The sequence below is a fragment of the Vigna unguiculata genome, chromosome 1, assembly GCF_037176805.1.
Source record: "Vigna unguiculata cultivar grain cowpea cultivar isolate G323 ecotype 2 chromosome 1, ASM3717680v1, whole genome shotgun sequence".
NCBI classification, from domain to species: domain Eukaryota; kingdom Viridiplantae; phylum Streptophyta; class Magnoliopsida; order Fabales; family Fabaceae; genus Vigna; species Vigna unguiculata.
Window position 1 is genome coordinate 6,422,397 of NC_140792.1, and position 21,928 is coordinate 6,444,324.

General features: G+C 35.0%; 3 protein-coding genes across 5 annotated transcripts; all 3 read left to right on the forward strand.

Moving 5' to 3' along the window:
- The first annotated feature begins 5,472 nt into the window (after positions 1-5,472).
- LOC114170958 (ecotropic viral integration site protein) lies at positions 5,473-8,561 on the forward strand. Its single transcript, XM_028056325.2, has 3 exons — positions 5,473-5,674; positions 7,758-7,865; positions 8,182-8,561. The coding sequence occupies exons 1-3, from the start codon at positions 5,612-5,614 to the stop codon at positions 8,401-8,403; spliced, it is 393 nt and encodes a 130-aa protein (XP_027912126.1). The 5' UTR covers positions 5,473-5,611; the 3' UTR covers positions 8,404-8,561.
- Positions 8,562-8,908: 347 nt separating this feature from the next.
- Positions 8,909-11,552, forward strand: LOC114170575 (Tetratricopeptide repeat (TPR)-like superfamily protein). 2 transcript variants are annotated; one of them, XM_085669686.1, is made up of 2 exons: positions 8,909-11,026; positions 11,134-11,552. In XM_085669686.1, exon 1 carries the CDS (start codon positions 9,198-9,200, stop codon positions 10,491-10,493), a length of 1,296 nt encoding a protein of 431 aa, XP_085525812.1. In that variant the 5' UTR covers positions 8,909-9,197; the 3' UTR covers positions 10,494-11,026; positions 11,134-11,552. The 2 variants fall into 2 exon arrangements, with proteins under 2 accessions (XP_085525812.1, XP_085525811.1); XM_085669685.1 differs by having other exon boundaries at positions 11,195-11,552.
- Positions 10,757-17,243, forward strand: LOC114170666 (P-loop containing nucleoside triphosphate hydrolases superfamily protein). Of its 2 annotated transcripts, none has more exons than XM_028056226.2 (9): positions 10,757-11,026; positions 12,198-12,423; positions 12,506-12,610; positions 13,196-13,273; positions 13,880-14,036; positions 14,170-14,240; positions 15,634-15,730; positions 16,490-16,695; positions 16,779-17,243. In XM_028056226.2, the coding sequence occupies exons 2-9, from the start codon at positions 12,265-12,267 to the stop codon at positions 17,028-17,030; spliced, it is 1,125 nt and encodes a 374-aa protein (XP_027912027.1). In that variant the 5' UTR covers positions 10,757-11,026; positions 12,198-12,264; the 3' UTR covers positions 17,031-17,243. The 2 variants fall into 2 exon arrangements, with proteins under 2 accessions (XP_027912027.1, XP_027912102.1); XM_028056301.2 differs by having other exon boundaries at positions 10,818-11,026; positions 12,206-12,423.
- Positions 17,244-21,928: the final 4,685 nt, after the last annotated feature.

A 21,928-nucleotide genomic window follows, 5' to 3' on the forward strand; every position in this document is an offset into this window, starting at 1 on the left:
CATCAACCTTCATCTTCATTCAGAAAAAACCAGAACCCATCCCACACGGTCACCAACAATTATCACCACCTCCCCCGCAACACTTCCATTCATTTCATACTCATCATCACCTTCCCCATGCAAGAAGCTGCCAAACCAAATCAGAACCCAAACACAGAATACCACAAACAAACCAGAATCACGTTCATTCATCATCATCACTGTCACACACTCAAATTCACCATAACGACCCAATACAAATCAAAAGCAAAAAACTAAGGGAATAGAAACCCTCGCCGCCGGCGATTCGAAGCTCTGAACGAAGAGGAGTGGCCGCGTGATGGTTGCAGACCCAATCGCGGTGGCTGGCACGGTGGTGACGAGCTCAGAGTGGTCGCGCACCTTCCTTTCTTGCGGAAGGGGATAGTCGAGGTTCACGGCAATGGTCATAGACGCTGCGTCAGCGGCAGCGGCGTTCACGGCAGTGGTCACAGACGCTGCCAGCGGCTTCTTCAAGGAGAAATGGCCCTGTCTCGCACGCGGGAAGAAGAAACAAGGAAGAGAATGGCGTCGCCTCTCGTCAGTGGTGGGCGTTCACGGTGGCGGTCACAGACGTTGCGTCGGCGGCGTCTTCAAGGAGAAACGTTGCGTCGCGCCGGCCCGCGGGACTTGCGGCAGCAGCACTTGCGAGGTCGTGACCTTCGACGGTGGCTGGCATTGTCGACGCAGGTGGCCTGCCATGTGATGGAGGTGGTGTTCTGGTGGACCGAAATGAGTGATAGGATCCTTGGTTGACCGGGAAGGACGTGGCCGTGAATTAAGGGTGATGCTGTGGTCCGAGCACATGGAGGAGAAGAGAAGAAACCCTAGAGGTTTCTGTTTCGTGAAGAAGATGAATACCCAGGCGGCTGCACGTGAAGGAGATTAACACTCAACACTTTTGCTCCGTGCACCTCCCATCTTAATATCTACACCTCCCCTCTTTGTGTTTCAGCTAATTACACCCCAGTTTTTACTGTTTGCGCCTTTTCAGCATCTTCATCCCATTTTCTGTTTTTATCTCCGCACCTCCCGTGGTAATTTTTACACCTCCATGTGTTATATTATGTTTCTCATTTCTTCTCTTTCCCACCCCACTAATCACTCATGCACTTTCATATTTTGTTTTTCACTTTTATTCTTCTTAAATATTTTCATCCTTTTATTTATTTTATTATTATTAAAAAAAACAAATATATTTGAAAATTATATAAAAAAAATTGCAAAAATAGAAAATCAAAAAATAAAAACGTTCTCTTTTTTTATTGTGTCTGTCCGGCTGCTCGCGTCGTGTGACACTTTCTTCCAAATAATTTAAAAAAAAAATACTAAAATAATCTTCTTTCCATTTTGGTGTCTGTCCGACCGCTCGCGTCGTGTGGCACATATTTTCAAGTAATTCAAAAATATCAAAAAAATATAAAATTTTAAAATATAAAAAAAAAACATCAACATTTCTAAAAGAAATCCTTATAAGAACTACGTGATCTTTGATTCTCCATTGCGAGATACGTAGGAGCAAGGCCAGCCCTTGTCAGGTTCACCTTCAAAAAATCTAATCATTTTCTCAATCATTTTCCAAATATCTTTTTTAAAGAACTATGTAACCCTGATTTCTCATTTTGAATGAGAATACGTAGGACCAAGGTTAATCCTTGTCGGGCCCTAAAAAATTAAAAAAATATTTGTTTCTTTTTAGCATTTTTGTCTTATTATTTTTTGGAAAATTAATATTTTGAAAATTACATCAACTTTGCATTTTTAATTAAAGGTACCGTCTTCGGGCGGGCGCGGTAGGGTGCTAATACCTTCCCTACGCGTAATCGACTCCGGGATCCAAAATCTGGTTTTTTGCAGACTTGTTTTATATTTATGGTTTTCCATAGTTTTTCAGAATAACTATGGTGGCGACTCCAAATCTCTTTTCAAACCCGTTTTCCTTTTTTGGTTCGTCGTCCCGTCGCGATTCCGGTTGCGACAGATGGCGACTCCACTAGGGACACTAGAGAGTCAAGCCATTTAATTAGATATGCAAACTTGATGTGATTTTCCTAATGTTTCCTTTCCCTTTTTTTATTTGTGTATTCTTGTCTTTATATGTGTTTGTACATATTTGCTTCTTGGATTAATTGTGTGTGAATTACTTTGCTCATTTTGATAGATATTTTGAAATTGCTCTATCTGCTTGGGAAATTTTCTGGTGTTTTGCAGGTGGGGTTTGGGTATGCATCATTCTCCCTTCACACACACACATTATGCATATCATGAGTGAGGCCCTATACCCGGGTCTGTGTATCTTAGAATTAGAGGGGATTATGTAGCAATGCCACAATGGATGAACTTCCCAAGTGGTCATTGTGAGAACCCCAAGTAGAGTTTGTTTGCTCTTTTGGTACTCTCACTTCTTGTTGACTACCAACTGTTGTAAGAAAGGCCATGGAGTGGGCCATAACTCTAATGACCTTGACCATTAGGTACTAGGAAACCATCCTTGTGAGTGCATGTACTTCACCTTAGACCTTAAGCGCCAAACCTCTGTTAAGCACAAAGGGAGATTGCTTGCTTTAATCGTCATCTTTTGGTGTGCATAATGTACATGTGAATAAGTGCCTGTTAAGGCACAATCATGCATAGCATTTTTATATCATACATCACATCTCATGAAAATAAACGCCTCTTGAGGCGTAAATATGCATTTCATTATGTCACTCTGCATATCATGCATGGTGTTTTCAAATAAGTGTATCACATTTCATCTTCATATTATGGGAATAAATGCCTCTTGAGGCACTTGCATTACATCTCATGTAGGTTTTTCAATTAGTTGCATCTCATGCATGGTGCTCTTTAATTTCATCAGCATAAAAGCGATTAAGTGTCTCTTGACCACAAACCTGCATTGCATTCGATTGTTGTCTTTATTCATAGTGGCATGTATATAGTTTTTAATCCATATCATGCATCTCACCTCATGAATAAACAGTCCTGCAAAAGAGAGGAAGGAAATAAAAAAGGTTGTTACATTTTGAGTCACTTGTTCTTCTCGTAAATCATCAAGTTCACTTCTTAAAAAAAAAAGAAGAGAATAATGGGGTGTCATGCTTTTCTGGGGTCAAATGTTTAATCAAGAACAACGACTTGACTTTTTCTTTTGAGATGTTCGTGTGCGCATGGTTTGAGACAGTCTATCCTTCGGCTTCCCTACAATGAAGGATTTTCCTTATCAACATTGACATTACCCAAGTTGATAAACATACACCCTTAGAGTTGGTAGATTTTCTAAGTTTATCCTTGCCTACATTGGTTGGGTGGTCCATGAATGCGTCAAGACAAAAAAAATTCAAAGAAAAAAAAACAAAAAAAAAATGATAGTGGGCTACTGATATTGGGCCTGGAGCAACAATTACGCAAGGAATGACCTAAATGAAGTTGAGCTAGGGTTGGGCACTCATGCCAACTTAGCAGACAAAATAGAATCACCAATTCTATTATGGCCAACACGCACGCACACACACACACACACACACTCACAAACATAAAGTAGATTTTGTCAACTTTTTGTAGCCTTTTGGGAATTTTTTTAAGCTATTGATATTGGGCCTGGAGCAACAATTGTGCAAGGGTAGAAGAGCATAGTGCACTCCTTTTTCTTTAAGAATAAAAGAAAGGATAACATGAGGATTTTTTTAGAACTCTAAGGGAGAACGATAACATTTTCTTTTTCTCTAAGTTTTCAAGCAATGGATTTCACTTAAGTTCTTCTTACGTTTATGCTATGGTACTCTCGGGTTAGCTAAGAATTCTGGCATTTTTAGGTTTATTTCATTGTTTTGTTGCCTTGGGTAACCCTTATATTTATATATTTGTTAGTTAAACTTAACTCCTCACTCCACAATGATAGTGTTCATATACCTAATAAGTCCATTAAGTATAAATTAAATGTAGCAATTTTAAGATTTAAGTATAGAAGACAAACAATACTTACATGAACCATAGTTTGATGATTGAAATATTTATCATCTTTTCTCCTGAAATCACTTACATTGCATCATGTAACTAAATGTACAATCGGACATAACATTCGATTCCAAATACTCTTAACTTCCATTGTAACTCTATTGGCCTTTTGTGCAACTTATTTAACTTGATCAGAAGCTTTGATATAGAATCATCCTCTATTTCTGCCATGTCTTCATCATCTTCGTTAATAATAGGTTGTCTCATGACCTACTTTCCATGACGGGAAATCTAAAAGAAAGATATTCAAAGGTTTAAGGTTTAATGCATTTATTTATAAATTGCACAATAAAAATACTATAAAAAAATAATGTAGTACATGCAGTCAGGCAAAGTACGGTCACATCATATTATTAGGCCAAATTACAAATGTGCCAATGTCCTCCCTTACAAGTAAGTCATCCTAGACTCATACGCTTGTGTTTTTCATTTTGGGGAAAATGAATTCTTATCGGACTATGGCAAGAATCTTTAATGTGAGTCAACGATCTTTAGAAATGGATTGTTGTCTGATTCGGCGAAAGGGGTTGAGCTCTAAAATAGATCAGAAGGGAGACTGAGATCCACTTGTAAAAGACTTTTCAATATTTAAGTTAGTAAGAAAGTATGAGATCCACTTGTAAAAGACTTTTCAATATTTAAGTTAGTAAAAAAGTATGAATCGTATCAATATATAAAGTTTTTAATTCTATGTAAAAGTTGTTTTCTTCGTATTATAGAGTATATATATAGGGTTCAATAAACATGTGTTAATAATTTATATATGATAATAGGATGATGAGATAGTAACAATATAACAAAAAGATAATACTAACTTATTATATTAATCGAACTTAAGTTTAATTGAGGTCATTCAAACTTTACGTTTGGAAGTAAAATTCTTTATAAAAAACGACTTTGGACCTCGACTAATATGAGTATTACGTTAGGAGCTTATATATTGTTTTAATTGACTAATATGAGTATTACATTAGGAGCTTACATATTGTTTTAATACTTAATTAAGTTTTAAGTTTCTAACAAATTTAATAATTTTAAAATTTTAAAATTTTGTAATTTTATAAATTTGTAATTATCATAATTTATAAATTTGTAATTTTACAATTTTATATATTTATAATTTTATAATCTTCTGGTTTATAATTTGATAATTTTATTACTTTGTAATTTCATAATTTCGTAAGTTTGTAATTTTATATTTTATTAATTTAATAATTTCATATTAACACTAAGACAAAATCGAGACACATCATCCGACTAATGCTCATATAATAAAATTAACAGAAAAATCAAATTAGAAGCTTAAATAAAAAAATATATAATTTTTAATAATTATACAAATTTATTAAAAATTTATAATTTTTTTAAGCCTAAAATTATTAAATGCAAATACCAATTAACCGTCAATATCTCATCAGGTTTTTTCCAATTTAGAGATGTTTTTTTTTTTCTCACACCGTCTCTTGTCTCTCACTTCCTCTCTGTTCTGCTAAAACAGGGGGAAAGAGAGAAAACGGGAGAGCGTCTTTGAAAGCATCAACAACATCACTAATCAGAGCGGTTTCAGAGAAATCCCATGGGAGAGGAAGGCAAACCCGACGCTCAGCTCTTTCAGCTTCTCTCCAATCTTCTCCTGCAGGTTCGTCTTTTCATCTCAATCTCTTATTAGTTTTTCAATATCTTGTTCCAATTTCGAATTAACCTTCAATTTTCCTTTTTTATGGAATTTGATCATTTCGGTATCTCACTGTTTGCCATCTTATGATTCTGAGATCCGTCAATTGCGTTTCTGTTGCTATTTTATTCTGGTTTCGTGCTTCAATCCAGTTGAATTTTACATCCTGTATTCTACTCCCTTTGTTTTTACAACTTTTCATCATGCCTTTTGAGGTTGCTGAATTGTGGTTAATCCTTGTTAGGGTGAATGTAATTGTATCAACGGTGTGTTTTCCTCTATTTGCTTAATATTACTCGTAGTGACTCGTGAGAGTTTGTTGTTTCTCTTGTGGAAAGTAAAGGGTTACTGCAACTGTGTGGTTGGCTAAATGGCAAATCCTATTTATCTGTTGTTGTTTGTGTGATTCCTTGAAGATGGGGGGCATAATCGTTCTAGAGCCAAAACAATCATGCTTTGTAATTTTTTGTTCTTTGTTCTTAAAATCTGTGAATTTGGGAGATAAAAGCAATTTTCTAGTTATTCTGATATGTCATGATCTGAATTTGTATGATAAATACGAGTCTTAGATGAATAATTGGAAGTCAATCGTTCTTTGTGAGATGTAGTTAGATACCATCATATCAAAACATTAGAGTCTTATAAAAAAAAATCAAACAAAAATTTGATGGGTATTGATATGAGTTAAAAGAATAACTAGCATGACGCTGCGGTCATCAATTTTCATCAGACACTGTCCTTACCCTTTTGAGAATGATTTCCTTTGATCATCCTTCTTCTAGCTGCATGATTTCTTGTGTTTCTTAGCTTTCATTGCATCTGCGATGGCTGCGTGACTCAAGCATCCAAAATTTTGACTGTGCAGCCAGTGTCTGCATTCATTGTGCCATCATCTGATATAGTTAGTACACCCTAGAGCTCTAATACTGTAATACGTTTGTCCGGAATTAACAATATCGTTGTGAACGTATTGACGTATAGCCACATCTTTTTCATCAACTCATGACCTATCACTCATTTTTCATGTCAGCATTATATCTCCTTTGTCCATGTTTCAATTATGAATGATTTTTGGATAATAGTGATGCAAGGGAAAACAAAAACGTAATTATATCTACCTTTAATAGTGTGTTTGGACCAAGTTATTGATTGATCATTGATAAGAGTAATCGTTTGTTTTCAAAGTTCGGAGGTGAAGGAGCACTAGTGTTGGATATTGTAAAATGACTGCCAAAACCACGTTCCGTTAGGCTGGGTTGTAGTACAATCAATAGTTTTTAATGGTTTCACTTAAAGTCTTTCTTGATCTACTTGAGCAATGAGCATCTAATTAGTGGATTATTGTCCATGTGGTCAACACTTTCAACTGGCACTTCTGATGTTCTTTTCAACTGTTCAAATTTGAGGATACTGTATCAAAATGATAAGGGCAGCCATGTTTGTGAGCAGTAGACGTAAGTAATACAGATCCTTTCCCTTGCAATGGGAGAGGCTGCTGTTTCTAGGATATTTACCAGAGACTCTAAAATGAGTATACTGTACACAAAAAGAAAAAATATATAGCCTTTCTGTTGAAATTACGGAGCTGTGGATTTCTACATTAAGAATCTGTACTGTGAATTTTACATAACCGTTTACAGTGTAATGAACTGAATTTTCTGTATTGTAGTGTTTTCTGGCTGAGAAGAATATCTGAATAGTGTTAAGCGATCTATACTTCATGTAACTACGATCTTAATCCCCTGTTTCTTATAATTAGATTTAACTTGATTTCAATTTTCTTGTAAACATAACAGGAGTAGTAGACTAATTTTTTCACCTCTATGAATTTGATTTGTTTTACTCATGATTTTAATATCTATGGTCGTTGTTTCTACAAATTGCTAACTTCTAAATCACTTAATATAGTCATTTCTATTGCATAAATTGAAGATTGTTACATATAAATGCTTCTTCACTGGATTCCATCCACAGTTTCACTTCCAATGCAATATGTCTTAACAATGGTTGTTGTATAATATACTCATGCATTCTTTATGGTAAATAGGTGGAAGAACTGACGAATCAAGAAGAAGTTGAGCTCCGTTCTAAAATTGAAACCCTTGGAGTAGAGGTTACAAAAGTTCCTTCAAAGTCAACCCAGCACCTTAACGAGGTGATTTTCACTTTATAGTCAGCCATTAATCAATGTAGAGTTCTCTTATACATGTTGATATGGGTTAGAATGTGAAAATTTTATATCATATCTTAGATTATCCTCAGAAGTAGTTTTCTTATTTCCTCGTTGTCTCTTAGGATTAGCGACCATCTTTCTTTTCTTATGATGTTATTTCTTAATTGGTCAGGATTATGATTAGTGTAAATGAGGGTTAGTTAGCACTTGAAGTTTTGTGAACATAACAAACACAACCTCAACAAAAGGAAATAACATTCTGGTTTTGTTATTTTATTTTCTTTGTTTATCTGCATAGGTGGAAATCGCCAAGGAGTTGGACAAATTATCAGCAAGATTAGATGATCTTGATGAGATGATATCGACCTCAATGGCTTCAGATCCACAGGTGCAATCATTGTTGAGTGATACAGCTGATGTGTGGATGCCAGTTATCACAGCAACCTCTGAGGAAAGACGCAATTTCACAGCAGTTACTGGGGATAACACCGCCCAACCAGATGCCGAAAAGTCTCAATAGCTTCCTATTTTCTTGGCTTTAAGATTGGACTATTGTTTGAAGAAGCACTAAAAACCAGTGTTTCAATATATTCTTATTGGCGTATCAATCAAATATTGAAATTGGGAAAAGATAGAAAAAGGAAGATCTTACTTGTTGGGTTTTGAGCCATTCTACAAGGGGAGAGTTGTTGAGCATGATAAGATCTTTGGTGCAATATCCCATCAGAAGCCGATCCTCATAATCTTCACTTACATTCTGATTTCTCTAATTCTTCCCAGAGACCCAAGTTAAGTTATTTTTCCACGTGCTAAATCAAATTTTCTTCATGGAAAAATAATACCATTTTATGAAATCACGTCTTAGTGAATACTAATTTTTATCTGTTTTCACTATTCCCGGCTCACACCATAAGTTCAACTCTTTTTAATTGGAACCAAGACTTAAACAATATTACCGCCCTTTTTCTAGTTAAATGCATTAAATTTTATTAATATCCTTATTTAAGAAAAAAAAAAAACAAAATTGCATGCTATATATTATAATTGTGATGATTGGATTTAAACAATGTTCAGCAAACCATCTTTCCAAAGATCGTTTATTAGAAGGCTGTCTAATATTAAGATGAGTGACACAGTCTAGTGTGTGTTTATTGTAATAGTCTTTAAAAAATTTAACCTGGATAAATTTGTAACCTAATATTTATTGTTTGAGTAATTGGATGAATGAAGTATCCATCAAAATTCATAACGTGACTCAGATTAAAGTTTTTGATAGAGAAGCCACAACACTTTGGTCGTCACAGACAGTGAACGATGGTGTGGTACTCCGGCGCCCACCAGCTCTTACTCCACTACACCAAACTCATGTCCTCCCACGTGTCCAACTCTCGTCACGACGCCGCCATCTCCCTCTTCCACCACCTCCACTCCACCCTCCTCCTCCCCATGGACCCCCACCTCCTCTCCCTCACCCTCAAGTCCTGCACCGCCCTCAACCTCCCCCTCCTCGCCACCTCCCTCCACGCCCACGCCGCCAAGTCCTCCTTCCTCTCCAACCCCTTCGTCGCCTCCGCCCTTCTCCACCTCTACGGCTCCCGCATCTCCCTCCCACTCGCCCACCACCTCTTCATCCAAATACCCCACCCACACCGAAACGTCGTCGTCTGGAACTCCATCATCTCCCTCCACGCCCACAGTAACAACCTCTCCCTCGCCCTCCGCCTCTTCCACTCCCTCGACACCGCCCCCACCGACTCCACCTTCAACCCCATCATCTCCGCCCTCGCCCCCTCCCATCCCCTCCAATCCATCTCCTTCTACCGCCAAATGCGCCTCCACAACCTCAAACCACGCCTCATTACACTTTTATCTCTCCTCCCCGCCTGCGTCAACCTCGCCGCGCTTAACCTAATCAAAGAGATCCACGGTTACGCCGTCAGGAACTCCATCCACCCGCACCACCAATTCAGCAGCGCCTTGGTCGAAGCCTACGGAAGATGCGGTTCTCTTCGTTGCTCCACTTTGATGTTTTCGACGATGAGGGACGAGGACAAGGACGTGGTTGCGTGGAGCAGTTTGATTTCGGCCTGCGCTTTGCACGGCCAGGCGGAGACGGCTCTGGCGACTTTTCGGCGGATGGAGACCGCCGGCGTGCGGCCCGACGGAATTGCGTTTCTCGGGGTTTTGAAGGCTTGCAGTCATGCTGGTTTGGCGGACGAGGCGCTGTGGTTTTTTGCGAGGATGCGGGGGGAGTATGGTGTGGAGCCCGGGAGTGACCATTACTCGTGTTTGGTGGATGTTTTAGGAAGAGCGGGGAGGTTGCAGGAGGCGTATGCGGTGATTCGGGGGATGCCGGTGGAGGTGACGGCGAAGGCGTGGGGGGCGCTGCTTGGGGCTTGTAGGAATTTTGGGGAGTTGAGGCTTGCGGAGGTTGCGGCGCGGGCGTTGGCGGAGGTGGAGCCGGGGAATGCCGGTAATTATGTGCTGTTAGGGAAGATGTATGCGAGTGTGGGAAGGATGGAGGAGGCGCAGAGGGTGAGGATGGACATGAAGGAGAAGGGGGTGAAGGTTTCTGCTGGGAGTAGTTGGGTTGTGTATTCTGAGGTGTGATCATGTTTGGAATCATGTGTTGATGAAATTAGCTTCATGTAAGAATGGGGAGTGAAGGAAACAAAAGAACTGGCAGTGGAATCAAGTAATTTCTGTCACAATGTTGTTTTGTATCAAATGAATTAGAAGGAAAATGCCATGCCATGAAAGTGGTTCGTGCATTCTGAGTCATGATGTTTGGCATTGCGTGATTTTGTGTCAAATGATGTAACATGAAAAGGGAGGAGTGCAGTGATGAAATGGCAGGGAAATTGGAAGGGAAACAAAATGAAAGAGTGCAGTTGGAAAGAGGATGAAGTTGAACTTGTGACTTCTTGTCTTGGTGCTGATATGGATTTAAGTTCTTGAGTTTTTGGGTACTAACAGGACTTAGACATTTCAAGATAAATATAGATATGTAGACACCACCCTTTTAATGGGAAGAGATCAGCGAAGAAGAGTAAGAAGAAAGGTTCTTCAGAGAAGAAAAACCCGTTACCGTCGGCGAGTGAGAGGCCAACTAAGGAGAGGAAAACGATTTCACAGTTGATAAGGTATGGCATTTGTGTTATTTGATTAGGTATTTATATGATTATTTCACAATCTGTTCTTGATTCCAAATTGTTTCGGTTGTTGCGTGGATCGTGTATCTTTGATTTAGACCTGCAAATTAATTTTCCAAATGCATTGATTAATCTATTTGGTGACATGAGCGCCGACAGCTCCGTCGACGGTGGCCGCCGTCGTCGCCGGCGTGTAAGGTTGAGCAGGTGCGTGACCCAGGGCTAGGGGTTGTTGTGCTACGTTGAAGATGATGGTTGGGAGAAGAAAGATACGTGTAAAGAATTTAGGTTTTAGGGGTTTTTTTAAAGATGGGCTGAGACGCTTTTGCTCCGCCCACCCAGTTTTCAATCTTTGCACCCCTCCCATTTTGTGTTTTGAATCTATTTGGGTTTACAAAGCGTACATTTTGTTTATTGCACACACCACGTTATTTTATTTCTTACACCCATGTCTATGCACCTCCACATATTATTACTCATATTATTACTCGCTTGTTTTTGATTTGTTGTTGAGCTACTCCTGCACCCCGCAATTGCTATACACACTTTCCATTAATTGCTCAATCCATCACTCATTGTTTTTATTTTTATTTTTCTTTCCTAAATAACTTTAATAAAATGTTCAATATTTTATTAAAGTTCCTTCCATTAGTTCCTTCCGTTAGTTCCTTATATTTCCATTACCATTATTCAACATGTAAAACACATTTCCTTTTTTATTTTGAATAAATATTAGCTTTTGTTTTGTAAGTTTTGCAAAATAATTATAGATTTCTTGTGGAATTTTTAAGGTTTTATAAGTCCTACAGGAGTGTTTCTATAATTTATACCCATGCCATTATAAAAAGAAATATCATTTGGTAACTTCTTTGATATTATGTTTTAATAATAGAATAATTTAGCTTTCAAAAAATAAAAACAATTTATTTAAATAATAAAAAAGATAATTAAATGTCTTCTCTTTTTTAAAAATGTTCAGGACATTATTTTTGTAATATTATTCTTACCGAAATAATATTCATATATATATATATATATATATGAATATTATTAATATTTTTTTATATAGTTAATAAAACTTATTCCTATCGATATATTTTAAATAAAAATGTTCAATATTTTCTTATTCTGTTAAATAACAAATTGTATTGATTGTTCATAGTGTCACAGTGTGTAGTCTCCTCGTGTGAGAAGCATGTTTGCGAAACAGATGCTGCGTTAAGTGGAGCATGGCAGCAACGAGTTTGGGCAGACGAATTGGCACAGTGGTAAAGGAAGAGCTGAGAAGTAAGGGAGCATGGCGCGATTCTCTTATGGCCGCCGCTTCTCGTGCAATCGCAGAAAGAATTCCGTTGGCGAATCTCGTCGTCCAAGTCAGAGATGCAAGGGTCTGTTTCTTACTTATTTTAATCAATCATTATTCGTTTCTTTAACTCCTTCACACACTCTCCTATTCTTTTCGTTTTTCAGATTCCCTTGTCCTCTGAATGCGAGATACTCAGAAACTACCCACTTCCCCATAAACAAATCATAGTGCTCAACAAAATGGATCTTGCGGGTGCATCGAATGTGAAGGTATGGCTTCTTTTTCAGCTTTTTTATTTCTTCAACTGTTTTGAAGGTTCGGGGAAATTCTGCTGCCTATCCATATGTAAATAACAGTAGAAGTTTTGAGGGAGCATGTCTTTTTAGTCTTTGCATTTTGGTCTAATGTTGTTGAAATTAAAGCTAACATGAAACATTAATTTATAAAATAAATAAATTCATAAATAACATAGGACTGTCAGGTACCTCAGCGTTTTTCTCTTGGAATGTGGTTTTCTGTGTATTTTGTTGTAGAACATGGTAGCACTGAAAATTGAAAGTGGTGATAAAAGAAAATTAAATTAAATGAGAAAAGTTGTGTGCCAACAAATTAGTAATGTGCTTCTACATAGAGCTCTCGAGGGACAGCTAAGATAACTAGAGTAATCAATAATGCCATGTAGGCTAACTTGCTAACCAAATTAGTGGTTAAACCAATAAACTATTCTAACAAATTGATTAGTGGAGTTTAAACAAGCTCAATTTGATAATTATTTCGAGAGATTAGTGAAATTGTATTACTTTTATATTTACTAATTAATGATTTATTTGTTTTAATAAATGTTTTGTGAATAGGCATGGGTGGAATATTTTAGGGAAATGAACTGCGTATCTTGTGGAGTCAATGCTCATAACAAGGAGAACATCAGACAGGTAAACTGTTTGTTCCCTTTTTTTCCATTCTTCCAAAGAGCCTCAGGAATGAATGGTCTTATTTGTCATGGTTTTGGCATTGTTTATAAAGTGTTAAAGCACATGGAACCAAGTTTCTAATTTTGAATCTTATTGCTGTGTACAATCATGTTTAAATTGATTTGAATAAATTTCTGTAAGACGCATCTGTAGTTTAGCCTGTAGCACACATGAATAGTACTGAGAAACTGTTTAACTCTTTAAGTAGTAAGCACAACATATCAATGAAACGTTTGTACTGTATTGATGCTGCTCCTCTTGTCCTTTGTTCTCCTTTAAGCAGTAAGCAAAATCTATCAATTAGAGGTTCCTTTTGGACCTTTTTGTTTGATTTAGTGAGTTTTTATATTTGGTATTGGAGCTCCCAGTTCCTACGCTTTTATTGGTAAAATGAGACAAATTTTGTCCCAGTTTGTAAAAGGTTTTCCATGGAATGACAAGCGCAATTATTTGCATTGTTATATATTACTTTTTTTTTTAAATTTATTATTATTATTTTGTAATAAATATTAACTTTATAGTTGTTCATGAACTAAATTACTAATAAGGATATTTGCTTTTAGTCAGCTTCTAAGCCTTATACAACGCCAAGTGAGTGAACTGAAGAGAGATGATCAATGTGACAATAATTATACCGCTACAGTAATGTTAATTGGGATTCCAAATGTTGGTAAGTCGGCACTTATCAATGCTTTGCATCAAGTGGGGAGAATCAATGCAGCAGGTATTCAAATTATTATTACAATTCTAGTAGAGCAAGCTAAATGACATGCTTAACTCGGTGTGTGTGTGTGTGTGTGTCACAAATTTTCTGTTTTATCTTATACATTTTTTTTTGTTCACTTTTTATTTTATAGAAAAAGGAAAGCTAAAGCATGCAACTGTCAGTCCAGAACCAAGAGAGACTAAAAACATTCGAAGTTTTAAGGTTAGCCATTTGTTTTCTTTATATATTATATTATTTTTCATAATGTGAACTATCAGTTTATAACTTTTCTGTTGTGCAGTCTCATTCTCCCTCGGGTAATTTTTTTTAAGAATTTCATTTCATCATGTTAACAGAACAATAAGTGATGAATGATAGTTTTAATTCTTGGTAGGTTTTTTGTGCACAGACTTGCTCCATCTAGGCATCTTACATTACCAGATATCTAATATGCTTGTGAAAGATGGTCATGTTTGATGTTTACTTTGTTTGATGTTTAGTGTAAATAAACATTTTCACAAGAGTTGTATTATATACATAATTGGAGAATCCAGTTGTGAACATAATTGGAGCATCCAGTTGTGATTATAATTGAAGCATATTTGGGCAAGTATTCAATTTCATATCTTGTAATTATGATCTCAATGTTGCTAATTCATACTAAAAAACAGAATAAGATTGAGTATTAAAGATTTCATGACTTTGTCTGTGTCAAGTACAATCAAAGACTTAAGATGATGAGATTGGTGAATGTAATTAGTGGAGAGTTGAATAATCAGGCTTAAATATTAAAAGATTTCAGGAATACTTCAATGGCAAGTATAATCCAACACTCAAGATGATATTGCTGAATGTAATGAGTGACTAGTTGGAGAGATGAATGATGCTGAAATTGGAGATGAGTGGGTTTCTAAGGGCGATTATATGGAGAGAGCATATCATCGTAATGAGGAAAAGAGGGACTTCTTCAACTAGTAAACAAAAATTTTTTGAGCTTAAAAAGATTTGGAAAATGTTAGTCAGGAGAAATGAGAAGAAAATTTGCCAAATGTTAAACAAGGAAAATAATTATATTGGGTAGCAGGATGATTAGTATTTTAATGTGTCAAAAGTGTACATTCATGAAATTATGAACACAAATTATTTAAGTCTATCTTTTTTTCTACAATGCTATCTGCCATAATGGTATGGCAGTTTTTCCAGCTCACTGCCATAGGCTGTTATCCACTATTGATATCCATGTTGGTAGGCTTAAAAAATAATTGAGAATGTTAGTTGCTTGTGTTCTTCCTAGGTATTCCAACATGTAAAACTGTTGTATACTTTTGAGAATGTACTTAGAAAATAAAGGAATCAACTTTTGGCATGGTTGCTGTTATATTTAATAAGATGACTTGCACCTCAGGAAACAGTTTAGAAGTGATAAATTTCTAGTTGAAGAAAATAGCCGTGTAAATGTTTAGAGAAGGTTGGTGTCCATTGTGCACTTTGTTGGCCTATCTATGCTACTATAATCTCCATACCTGTTTCCCTGTTTTACATCTCGTTAACTCATACGTGAATTAGTACGTCTTTTGTGTTTTTCTCACTTTTGAAACTTCTGCTTTCCGTTCAGATTGGTAGCCATCCCAATATTTATGTGTTAGACACTCCAGCTGTTTTATCTCCCGAGAATCTTAATGTTGCTGTTTTATCTAAATTAATTTTAACAGGTATGTTTAATTGATTTTCCTTTTTCTCCGTTTCTTGGCTTAAATGAATATTATTAAACCTCTGCATAATTTTTATACTTGTAGATTAGAACAGAAGACAAAATTAGTTAGCAATCAACAATATACCAATTGTTTTTGTTTCCTTAGGTGGCGCTTCAAGTATCTTGCGTCCATAGTATAAAATGACAAGGAAATAGAGGGTGGTGTAAATGGTAAGATTCACACATGTGGATGAAATGAAATAATGCTCAAGGAAAACTTTCACTGCAAATATAAGACGACCCAGAATGTTGGGTGGTTCAGAGCCAACCAGAAAATACATTTAGTACCACAAAGATGAAAATATTACTATGGATGTGGAGACCCACAAGACAATATTATGAACTGAATCATTAGAGAGAAAATTGGGATAACATCTAACGTGTAAAAGATGGTAGAATCTGGCCTTCAATAATTTCGGCTTGCGGGGAGATGACTTGTAGAAGATATTTAGTGTAAGAACCAAACTCTCTAAAATAAATAAATAAAAATACTCTGAAATAAATAGAAAGATTTTTGAAGATATTTTCTCCTAATAAATATGGAGATATTGAAAATCTTTTTATCTTAATAATTCACTATTTACAACAAAGTCCTAATGATGTTAATTTATCAAATGGAGGGTAGTCTAACAGTTAGCAGTATAAAGCATAATTTAGATTTAAATGGTATGTCATTGCAGATGATATCACTCATACCTTCATTTCAATGTTTATCCAGGAGCAGTTGGGGATTGTTTAGTCAGGAGAAAAGAAGTTGCCCAATATTTTCTAGCTATACTCAACTCTAGTGACCAATACAAGAAATGGGCAAAACTATTTATGAAGGATAATGATAGATCATTCCTTAATGGCACAACAGAACAGTTGACTAGCTCTGAGTTGCATATGAAGAAGAAAATCCAATTCCAGACAGATCACACACAGGTAATGTTTTCTACTGTATGATTAAAACAATAGTAATTGTAATCTCTCAAAGTTTACATGCATTTTAACTTTTGGTTTCCCAGGACTGCATAGTGCAGGATGTTCGACGGAAACTTTTTGAAACAATTTCATCTTTGGAAGGCGAAATAAAATGTGAAGATGAAATGCTTGCACTCGTTGATAGGCAGTTTAGTGCCTTGCAGGAAGCTTTCCATGTTTCGGGTGAATGTGAAGAAGATGCTCATGACAAGGTTGCTGGGAAGTTGCTTAATCTTTTTCGTACTGGCCGTATTGGACATTATATTTTAGATCATCTTCCCGGAAAGATTCAATGATACCAATACTTCATGTAGGAGCTACTCATTTTCTCTCTTTTCATTTCACCTCTTTCTTTTAATTTGTTGTAACTATTTTTGGTTAAGAGTTAGGATTACTTAAGTGTATATATAGGTGTCAAATGTATCTTGAACGTATTGTCCCATGTTATCTTTACAATAGTTTTATTACTGTAATGACTTATCATCATAGTGTTTTAATTATTTTTCTAACTTTTAGTTTCAAAATAGACTTATAGTTTAAGAATGAGTTAAAATGTTGAAAATAATTTCCTTGTTGGTTGGTTAATGTAGGTTTTTTTGTATTTAGGGGTTCTTTTAAATTCAAATTTGTAAAATTGGGTCTGTTGAATTTTTTTTTGCAAAATAGGGTCAAGTCGTCGGGGTGGAGGACAACATTAAAGGTGAAGTTGTTCTCCACCATGCCGGTTTTTTTTTTCTTCCAAAAAGTGAAACCGTGCTCTCAGAAGTTGGTTTTCATTTACTTTAAAAGTGAAGTCGTCCTTGGGCCTGACGACTTCACTTTTTGTTTTTTTTTTTTTACATTCAGCTTTATATATATATATATATATATATATATATATGTATATGTATATATATATATATATATTTTAATTATATATTATTTAATTTTTTTTAATATTTATTTACAGTAGAGAAATAAAGTGACATCCTCCTTTGCAATTTTTTCGTTAGTTTCTTTCGATTTGGTCAAAACGTTCTCTACTTCTTCATTTGATTTTACAAATTTAGTATTTTATTAAGTGATACTTGATAGTTAGTAAACTAACTAAACCACAAATAAAATAAACCTAAACAAATTAAATATTCAAATATAATTATCAAAAGATTTTTTAATATTTTTTAATTTGTATTATTTTATCTTTTTAATTTTGTATTAAGATTTAACGACTAAGTATTTTAGAATTTTTTAAAACTATTTTTTATATTTTTACTGTAGACAAATATTTAAAAAATAAATAAATAATATATATTTAAAAAATATACATAAAGCTAAACGTAAAAAAAAAAAGAAAAAAAAAACCAAAAAGTGAAGTCTCCATGCCCAATGACAATTTCACTTTTAAAGTGAATGAAAATCGGTTTCTCATAGCACGGTTTTGTTTTTTGGAAAAAAAAAAGGAAACTGGCATGGTGGAGGACGATTTCACTTGTAATGTCGTCCTCCACCGCGACGACTTAACCCTGATTTGCAAAAAAAAATTCAACGGACCTATTTTTACAAATTTGAATTTAAAAGAACCCCTAAATACAAAAAAGCCGTTAATGTAAAATGATATTTCCTTTAATACAAAGGTCAATATATACACTAGTGAACTTAGCATCCCATATGGGTTTTGTAAGAAACATGGAATTGGGTGGGAAGATGCTGAACTATAACCACCTTTGAAGACTTTTTCTGACAAAAATGCGATTTAACTTAGTGAAAAATACGGTGGGCAATTAGTAAAATGAGCCCAAGAAAGATATACATAATAATAGGAGTGATACTAGGTACATGGATGTAGCTCATGCAAAAGAGATTAAAACCAAATAATCTCGACGAGAACGACTGCTATGTTACAATGTTCCTTGGCATTATCAGAATGAAGTTATTTGATTTTAGTTCTAAATTGATTTGCAGCCTATGTTTCAAATTTAATAAAACTTTGTAATGCTTCAGCTTTGGTATGGAAAAGAAACAACCAATAATATTTAGAGTATGGATAATGGATCAATGAATATGGTGTAATAACGAGATCGTGTAGGAGTGGTGCTCCAAATATTAGTGAAAATGAGATCAAGAGGCATATTATATTTAGTCAGAGAATCCATGTATGGAAATTGGAGTAGTGTAATTTGCTCAGAACACAAGATTCATAGAAATTATTATTTGAGCTATATGAAACATTGAAAAAATTCATTACATATTTAACAATTATAGACAAAGCATAGGTAATATGGTAGTAGGATGAGCAGTAATGTTAGATTTATCATATAATGAACATAAAACACAGATGTCATCCTAAAGTCTGTCATGGAGGATGACTTCCTTGGTTTCCTAGTGTTCGGCAGTTCAATAGATAGGAAAGAACTCAAAGAAATCAATGTTATCTTTCGCAAATTCCAAATTTTTTGTTATGTTAGGCACTTGCACTAGCTTATTCAAAGAAACATATTTTTCTGGGCAGACCCAATGTTTTGTACAGAAAAATTCATCTATTATCCGTCTATTTACCTGCTTGATATTTATTTAAAAACTTGATATTTATTTAAAAAATATCTACAAAACTTTTTTAAACCCGCGGATACTCGTATAATGTCGAATATATAAAAAAAATCAATTTTTTAAATAAAATTATAAAATTATAAAATATAATATAAATTAACTTTTAATTTTAATTAAATTTAACTTAATAAAATATAAATTAAATTTTAATTTTAATTTTAATTTTTTGTAGGTAACATATACCTGCAGGAACAAATAATATGATACCTATATCCGATCCGTTTATAAATAGGTATTAAAATACTTATTACCCGCTACCAACGGATAATAAATACACGCATGTACTAACTATCCATCACATATTTTATTTGTGGATACCCACATGTACAAATAGTTTTGTCATCACTATCAATGCTAGTGTAAGAGGTTTGATGAATCGAGATTATTGATGTCATAGGTAATGTGATGTGATGCACTACTATCAGAATACCAAAGAGGGTTGAAGAGCGTGAATCATGTAGCCAGAGTTGTAGTTTCACCCTTAGTCAAATGATGAGAATTATTAGCTTGAATATCATACCCATTACTATGCTAACAATCTTTGACAATAAAGCCAATTTTACTACAAATTTAGCATTGAATTCTTGTGCTGAGTACTTGGGATGAGTAAGAACCTATTATAAAATCATACGGGTTGTGAAACCAGAGCAAAACAAAGAAGTGTTTTTCTTGTGAAGATACACTATGGAAGGGAGACTAAGAGTCTTCTTACAATAATATTATGAATGCGGTAGTTTATAGGCTACAAAAAGGTTTCTCTCTAATTAATGAGAGAGATGTAAGTCTGCGTAATAATAAATGCTCTCACATAATCATTAATCATAAAATCAACTTTCCCACAAAGCAATTTTTCTAATTAATATCAACATGACCTAACATAACAAAAAAAAAAAAGATCTTGGAGTATCTAGAAAAATCTCATTTTCTAACACTCCTTGAGATTTTTCTTGGATACTCCAAGCTTTGATATCAACACTTCAAATTTAATCTTGGAGAGAGTGCTTTGGTCATAATGTCTGTAATCTAATTTTTTGAATTGCAATACTCCAGGTTGATATATACTCAACTTTAGTTGATATATACTCAGCTTTAGTTATGGATTGAGTCAACACATCTTGTTTCTTTGAATTCCAAGAGAAAACACCATTATCAAATGAGAAAACATAACCTGAGGTACTTTTGGCATCCTGTCATGTCACTATCTTCATATCCTTAAAGATTTCCACTTTCATCCTTTGAAAACCATATGCCATAGTCAGTTGTGCCTTTTATGTATCTTAACACTCATTTTGTTGCATGATAATGAGCTTAACCAGAACAATGCATAAATATGGACAACAAACTTGTGTAAACATTGTGTCTTGTCTAGTGGCTATAAGATACAATAAACTACCAATTAAGCTTATATAAGCAAAAAGCTTCTACTTTGCCACTAGCATCATTAAGTGACAAATTCTCATTTACCATAAATTCTTCCAAATCAATCATTTCAAACTGAGTTTCCATGTCATGCTCGAATTTGCTCAAGAAATCTGGACTATTGCTAATGACCAGGAAATCATCAACATACAAGGACCTAATGAGTTGTACTTCATTGTTTGACCTTTTTGCATACAAAGTAGCTTCACTTTCAATTCTTTATGCAGTAGATAACCATCCATTCTATGGTACTAGGCCCTTGGAGCTTAGTTCAATCCATAAAAAGATTTTTGAAGTTTTTAGGTCTTTTTTTTTTCACTGCCTAGAACAACAAATCCCATAGGTTGTTCAACAAATATGTCCTCTTCGAGCAAACCATTTAAAAAACCTAATTTCACATCAAAATGATAAATTTTCCATCTCATTTTCACTGCCAATGCAACTAGTTGCCTAATTATATCATGCATTGCCACAAAAGCAAATGTATATGAAAAATCAACTTCGTGTTGCTGGTCATAGACTTTAACAACCAATCTAGCCTTTAGTTTTCTTACAGAACCACCAAGATTGAATTTGGTTCTATAAACCCACTTATGATCTATTACCTTTTGATTAGTTGGCTTGTCTACAAGTTATTATGTTTTGTTTTTCTCAATCATATTCATCTCCTTTTGCATAGCACATTTCCACCCATCTATTTCAGTAGCTTCATCAAATTATTTCGGTTCAAGTGCAACAATGTTGCACCTTTCATAAATTTCAACAAAGTTTTAGTGTCTCTAACTAGAAAATCATCATCATTATCATCATCATCATCATCATCATCATATATAAATCTTCATCTTCGATTTCTAACTATTGTTCTTGGAGATTGTCTACTCCAAGTTGTTTTTATGCTTGAGGCTTCTACTTTGCAGTTCCCTCAATTCCATCTAGAAAACTCAACAAACTTTACATTTCTACTAATTAAAATATTCTTTGTCAAAGGATTGTCATGTAACCTTTGGAGCCATTACAATACTCTAAAATAATACCACATTCTAACTTGTGATCTAGCTTGTCTCTTTTTTAGTTGCTCCACCAAAGGCTTCTTTCATATCATGCTTCAAAAGGTGTTTTTCCTTTCAAACCTTTGGTAGGTAACATTCAACAAGTATGCAGAGGTATTAACAACCTCTATGCAAAAAGA